A 7,004-nucleotide genomic window follows, 5' to 3' on the forward strand; every position below is an offset into this window, starting at 1 on the left:
TCTCCCGGCATCACCCGGGGGGTTGCCCCGGGGCTCCCTCCGGTACCGGCTCCGCGATGCTTATTATCGGTGACATCCCCCCTCCTCACCTCTCTCCCCGTTTCTTTAATTTCTCTTCTATTTAAACACGCAGCTCTGACCGACTCTGGGATAAACTCGGAGCGAGCTCTTGTTATTGGCTTTGAGTCAGAAGTGTCTGGAAGCTTTAATGAAAACCGAGTGTAAGGCAAGTCTGAGCCACCTGTCCCCGGGATCCCCAGCCAAGAGCCCTGGGCTCCCAGGAATCAGTGGATCTGCCTCTTGGAAAGTGGTTTTTTTGTATGCTGGACCTCTACCCTGGGGCGATCGCAAAGCGGAGTTGGGGACCTGGAAGCCCTCTGGTAATTTCTCTAAGGCAGATAGCAAAGCCGTGCTGGCATTGTCGGCAATTCTGCATTTTCAAAACTGTTGCAAAAGCCTTTGCGAGAAGGAGAAAAGGGGTAGGAAAGAAGTTCTTTATATTGCAGGTCTGCAGTCCTGCCCTCTCTCCCCAGGAGCAGCACCTCTCCCACCTCCCTGCTTCCCAAAGATGCTCTCTAGTTACTCTTCAAAGGAAATTAGCTCAGGGGAGAATTTTTTTTTTTTTTTTCTTTTTCTTACAGACATAAGCTGCTTTGATTGCCTGGAAGCATGATTTCCTGAAACCTGCTCCTTTCTGGCTCTTGCAGTGAGGCTGACAATAAAACGTATTGTGGTTTTGAGCTGGGTTTTTCTTTAAGAAAATGCCATTCTGGGTTACTTGCTTTCATGAGGCAGATGGAGAAAGGGATGAAAGGCTGGCACTTGGGACACTTCATTTCTGCTCTTTAATTGTGGGTGGTTTCTCTTCTATAAGAACATGCTTCTTCCCTGGGAATTGGTGGGAATTAGTGAAACAAATGAAAAAAAGGAAAAATTATGGCTGGTAACTGATTTTTTTTTTTTTTTTTTAAGCCTTTCATCTCATTCTTCTAGGAGTGGTTCTGTAAATGGGACTATTTAAATGCACTGCTTCTATAGATCCAGGGACACTTCTTGTTACTCACTGCCTCTTGTGCAACACTCGCTTTGATGTAAACCACACTCCCTTCCAAGACAGGCTTGGAGCCTCAGTTCATGCTGCTGGTATCAGGTGCAGCCACTGGGAACCAGTGCAAAGTTGTGGTTTGGAAGATGGCAGCTGAGATGGGATGTAAACTTGTACTGTGTTAATGCTTCCATTAATTAAACACAACTTCAGGATCAGGCCCTTTCAGTCACTGGTGGTTGGTGTCACTTAGCTGACCAGGAGTGCGGAAGAAGACATGTGCTGTGTAACCCAGGCTGCAAAGCACCCCCTGCTCTCGATGAGCAATGGAGCTGGATAGGAGTTTTGCTTAGTGTGGTGTTTTTTTGCTTTCTAGGATGAAGATATCTAAGTGGAGGTGGAGCAGCATCTCCAACAGTGTGAGATCACAACTGAAAGGCACCATGGCCCTTCTTCTTGTGGGCAATGTTGCCTTTGTGATAGCTCAGGTAAGCATGTTGCCTTGCTGGAAGGTCTCTGGGCTTTAAAATGGTGTAACGTCTGGAATGGGCAACCTCTGGGGCTTGCAGGACTGGTCTGTGAACACGTCAGGTCTCCAGCAAGCATGAGAACATATGACTTGTTTTAGTTCTCTAGTCTGGGCTTAACCTAAGTTGTATCTTCTCTGGCTGATAGCATGCAGAGATCCTTTCCAGGACTCTGAAAGGCTGAGCCCTGGTCTTTGGGTGAGCACTGCTTCCTTGGTCGCTGCGATGGTTGGAGCTTTCATTTACTCTGCATGGAATATCATTATGCTTTTCTCAGTAAACACAGAATGAATAGACCTCTCCTAATCAGTGATGATCCTGGATGGAAAAACACATTCCTTCCCCCGCAATGAGCAGTGGGTGGGACCCCCCATGAGGTTCGGTGTCCCTTGTGAATGGATGTGAGCACCTTACTGAGCACAAGTGTGTGGTGGTGATGCTGCCAGAGGAGCAGCTCCTTTGCCCTCTGATGCATGGTCAACACTGGCTGAGGGGTGGGAGGTGGGGGTGTCAAGGACCCTCCTGAAGTGACAAACCTGTGCTTGCAGGGAGAGCACTTGGGCTGCTGCAGCCTGCTGGCACCCACTGGCATGCTCTCCCACTGCAGAGTGGTTTTGCAAGGGTTTGCTTTAGCTTTCAGTGAAGCTTTTGGCTTCAACTGGCTCTTCAGCTCCTGAACTCACTGTAGAGCAAGATCGAGCACCAGAGAGAGTGTCAGAGAGCACCAAAAGTCTTGGAGGGTTTAGGGTTGTTTGGGAGCTCAGTTTTGCCAACTGAGTGAAACAATGAACACTTCCTTTCCTGAGGAATCCAAAATATTGCCATTTCATTCCAATTTGTAATGAAAACACAATTGGAAAAATGCAAGGTTTGTTGCAAGATGGAAATCTCAGACTTGACCTCAGATGGAGAGGGAAATGACCCTGTTGGCTCAGGGCAGGCTGGGCAGGGGATGTCCCCTGTGCAGGCTCTGCGGGGCAGATGCTGACTGCTGCTCCTCTCCCCCGCCTGCCTGATGCTTCAAGCAGGACCTGATGCAGACCTCCAACAGCCTGGAGGAAGGGGCTGATGTCACTGCATTCTGGTGGGGCGAGTGGACCAAGTGGACAGCGTGCACCAGGACCTGTGGAGGAGGCGTCAAGTCCCAGGAGAGGCACTGCCTGCGGCAGAGGTATGGCACCCTCCTGCCAGGGCTGTGGGAAGCTCCAGCTTGCTGGAGGTAGACTTGATCCAGAAGGTCATCACTCAGTAGATAAACACTGGTGGAAAGGTGTTTTCTGGCAAACCCTGCTTGTGCAGAAGGTAAGTGTGTCCCTGAGTATGCTGCTGTGAGGATGCTGTGCTCTGTGGATCCCTACCAGGAGGACCAGCCAAGCTATTAATAGAATCATAGAATAGTTTGGTTGGAAAAGACCATTATGATCATCTAGTCCAACCGAGAACCTAGCATGGCCAAGTGCATTCCTGTGCTGGCCTGAAGTTCCTCCTGCAGGGACTAGTGCAGATGGGTAGCAGACACAGCATAAGCCTGTTCTCAAGGCTGCTGGCCACAGCTGTGAGGACACAGTGATGCAGGGCTGGTTGGGGATCCGCTGATCCCAACTGATCTGTGCATGGCTCTGCCCTCTCAGGGTTGTGTGGTTGCCAGAAGGCACCTTGCAAACCTTGTCCCCAGCCCCCATCCCCATGATACCTCCGAGGATGTTGTTACAAGAATAGTTGATGCTGCAGGTAACAAAGCCAGAGAGACCTTTGGTATCAGCTCCCGTGAAACTGTGATTGATCTCTGTGTGGCTATGTGAAGAGCGATCATACAGAAGCAGGGAACAAATGTATTTAAAAAAGGGAAAAGAAGGATTTCTGACCCTGTCTAATCATCATTTCTTTATTCAGACGAAAGTCAGTGAGCGGGCTGGCTAATAAAACTTGCACTGGAACATCCAAACGATACCAGCTCTGCAAAGTGCAAGTAAGGATATCCTTTTTCTCATTGGGAACACTCAATACAAAATGTGAAAAGTCATGTGTGCTTTGTGCGGTGGCATTTCTGGGCCCCTTGGAGAAGGGACATCCTTTTTCCTGTAGCTGTCACTCTGTTGCCCCTCCAAGTAACTGGAGTTCCCTTCTTTGGTGCCCATCACCATTGTGTTGGGGCTTTGGGCCCTTTTCCTGTGCTAGGGGCCATAAAACCCAGTGGGTGGTTCTTCCACCATCTCCCAGCGAGGTTTCCCCTGGCTGTCCCTGCAGTGGGAGGAGGAGGAGGAAGATGTGGCTCTGGATGGGGCAGGCAATGGAAATGCTCCTTGCAGCTGGTCAAGATGTGCCAGAAACCTTTCCCACATTTTGTTTTCATCAGGATATTAATATATCCCATTCTAGGAGTGCCCTGCAAACGGAAGGAGCTTTCGAGAGGAGCAGTGTTCGTCATTTAACTCCCATGTGTATAACGGCAAAACGTATCAATGGAAACCTTTATATCCTGGTAACAAGACATTCTTTGTGTGTTTCATAATGCTTAGCCAAAATATTTTGATAGTTATGATGCTATAGCCGGCAGGAAGGCTCCTCCTCTGCGGTATTAAAGTGATTTTTCAGAGACACAATCAGCTGTCTCCCAAGTTCAAAGGCACATTTTGCAGCTGCAGGGTAGCTTCAAAATAAAATAACAACATGAATTTGTGGCTGTAGCCTGTGTTGATCAGAAAGCTGAAAGGCTGGAGGAGAATGCGAGAGCATGGGGTGATGGACTGTGCTGGCAGGGAGAGTCCAGCTCACCCAAACAAGTGTCCTTTGAGCTGGGGCCATCACTGACTGTGTTGCGTTTGGTGACATTTACACACTCCCACACCCTTCACGTGATCTGTCAAATGTCACCGAGATAGTCAGTCAGTTTGGACATCTGGGGTGAACGATGCAGAACTGCAGAAATAACTCAGGAGTCGGAGACTGAGATTTTAATTTCATGTTTAGGCATCTAACTCTCATCAAAATCAAGCATTAAACAAAATTTGTGGCCAATTTTGAGAGTTATTGGTAACCCAGGACCCTCCTCCTGAGGAGGAGGCTCCTGAGTGCTGGTTCTTCAGATTCACAGTGCCATTTGGGTGTCTAAAAATAGAGATAGGATCTAATGCAACTTTCTTATTTTAGGGGTGTCTATACATACCTAAAAACATCTATGCTTCATGAAATTACTTGTTGCCTCTTTTATGTGAAATAAGCCTCAGTCTCACCAGCCTTCTTGGCAGGGTCAGCATGGTAGAACTTGGCCCATGGCAGGCTGGTTAGCTATAGCTACTTTGGCTACTTTTGTCCCTTTCCTATGGCAAGGTGACAATTTCTTTAAACACATTTGCTCTTCCAGATGATTCACCAGAATAGTTACAGTGAATTGTTTTGTTTTTTAGCAGGCGTTCACGTGGCTCCTGGGGGATTTGCAGGATAATGTTTTGACATTGATGGGCATGCAGGCCAGTGGGTATATGACTGCTCACTAGTTGGTGGAGTTCAATGCTTAGCTTTGGGTTTCTGATGCAAATATTAATTTGTGATTTGCTTCCTGTGGATATTATAAAATGTGGGGTTACTGTGCCGGTGGACGCAGCCAGCCAGCTACCTGCAGAAAGCAAAGTGCAAATGAAGTCCAACTTGGGTGAATGTTTATGGAAAAGTTCTTATATTTTAAGCTGCTATGATTTTGAATATAGTCTCATTTGTATTGTACTTAGAACAATATATCCATGTTAATTTAACTCATGTAATCAATGTTGATATGTGAACATGTGTACATATGTCTCTGCTGCAAATCCTTGCACACAACAGTGGCTGTCACCACAGTGGGCTGATGTTGGTGATGCCACCAGTATCACTGGGGGCATCTGCTCCTGGCAGCAGAGAGGAGTGCCTGGCTGGGCAAGGGTTTGCAGCAGTGAGCTGTCATGCTGTCAGAAGTGCAATCTCCTGTCCAGCCTACAGCACAAGAGATGGCAGCTTCTGAACTGCCTGCTGCTATTGTTTAGCTTGACAGAGATTCATTGACATTGGTAGGATGGAAGTTATTGTGTTTCTGCTGTTTTGAATGTGTCTTTATATCCTTTCCCCTTAGATGACTATGTTCACATTTCTAGCAAGCCCTGTGACCTCCATTGCACCACTGTGGATGGTCAGAGACAGTTAATGGTTCAGGCTCGGGATGGAACATCCTGCAAATACACTGATTTCCGAGGGGTTTGCGTGTCTGGAAAATGTGAGGTTGTTAAACATTATAGCAAAAATATTGTTAGTAGCTTTCAGAAAATTACAATGGGTGCGACATTTGCCTGACCCTCAATACTCTATTTGTGCATTTCTTAGCCGATTGGATGCGATGGCATTCTCTTTTCCACCCACACCTTGGATAAATGTGGAGTTTGCCAAGGAGATGGGAGCAGCTGCACTCATGTGACCGGCAGTTACCGGAAAGGAAATTCTCATCTTGGTAAGACCTTTGGGGACCTTTTGCTTTATTTTTGTCAGAGGGCTGTTTTTTAGATGTACTTATTATTTGGTAAATTGCTTTCAGCTCTTAGCAACTGCCCTGCTTCAGTTTTTCCCAGATGTTCCATGTGTGTTAATGCCACTTGTAAATTTGGGCAGGGAAAACATCGTTTAACGAAAACCAGCAACTTTGCATGGTGCCTGTCATAAGCCTGAGGTCCCTGATGCTGAATGGTGCAAAAGGGTTATGCAAGAAGCTGGTTTTAATCTTCTTTCTCATGACCCAGTAAGACTAGAAATAAATGATTTGTAATAACAGGAAGTGAGGATATTTTGAAAGACCAGGACTTCCAAAATTTGTGTGATGTATAGCAATAGAACCTTCTTGTCCTAAATATAGCAGTCTAACTCAGGAATAATGATTAATGCTCTCTGAGAATCAGTTTAAGATGGAGCAAGCCGCAGGAACTTCAGCGGAGAACTGGTTCCATCACTTACCTAGTGCAAAGGGGAATTGGAGGAGAAAGAAGTTATAATCTCTTGCTGGGGTTTTGGGAAGCCTGGCTAGAACAGGGTTCAATTCTGAACCACAGGACAGCTTCTTTAGCTAAGAAAACAGTCTTCGGATACCTTTTCTTACACCAGTTTAGATAAATATGATATTTGTGCCTTAAGGATTGCATCCTTTTCCCACCTTGTTTGTGTTTTTCCACCATAAACCAGGATGCATAGTTGACATATTTTTCTTTTCTATTATCGATAAGGTCCTGCTTGCAGCCTAACAGTTATCAACATTAGGTTCTTTTAATTCATAACACCTTAAAAAAGAATTTTGGATGGAGGCCAGTTTGCTTGATATATTGCAATATTGACAACCAAGTGTTTCATTCGGATTATTTGTTACAAAGATCCTTTCATTAATCTGTAGTTTCCCATAGGCTATTCTCTGGTAACGC

At 46.3% G+C, this 7,004-nt stretch overlaps 1 protein-coding gene across 1 annotated transcript in view; it reads left to right on the plus strand.

The window, feature by feature from the left end:
* Positions 1-1,390: 1,390 nt before the first annotated feature.
* ADAMTSL2 (ADAMTS like 2) overlaps positions 1,391-7,004 on the plus strand; it is a gene marked incomplete at its 3' end in the record, with an annotated part of 21,719 nt that continues 16,105 nt past the window's right edge. Inside the window, exons 1-6 of the mRNA XM_029085836.1 lie at positions 1,391-1,533; positions 2,601-2,743; positions 3,466-3,541; positions 3,952-4,054; positions 5,678-5,823; positions 5,926-6,049. Coding sequence (XP_028941669.1) covers positions 1,423-1,533; positions 2,601-2,743; positions 3,466-3,541; positions 3,952-4,054; positions 5,678-5,823; positions 5,926-6,049 — 703 coding nt within the window. The remainder of the gene's footprint in view (positions 1,534-2,600; positions 2,744-3,465; positions 3,542-3,951; positions 4,055-5,677; positions 5,824-5,925; positions 6,050-7,004) is intronic.

The sequence above is a fragment of the Antrostomus carolinensis genome, unplaced genomic scaffold (assembly GCF_000700745.2).
Source record: "Antrostomus carolinensis isolate BGI_N321 unplaced genomic scaffold, ASM70074v2 scaffold47497, whole genome shotgun sequence".
Taxonomy (NCBI): Eukaryota; Metazoa; Chordata; class Aves; order Caprimulgiformes; family Caprimulgidae; genus Antrostomus; species Antrostomus carolinensis.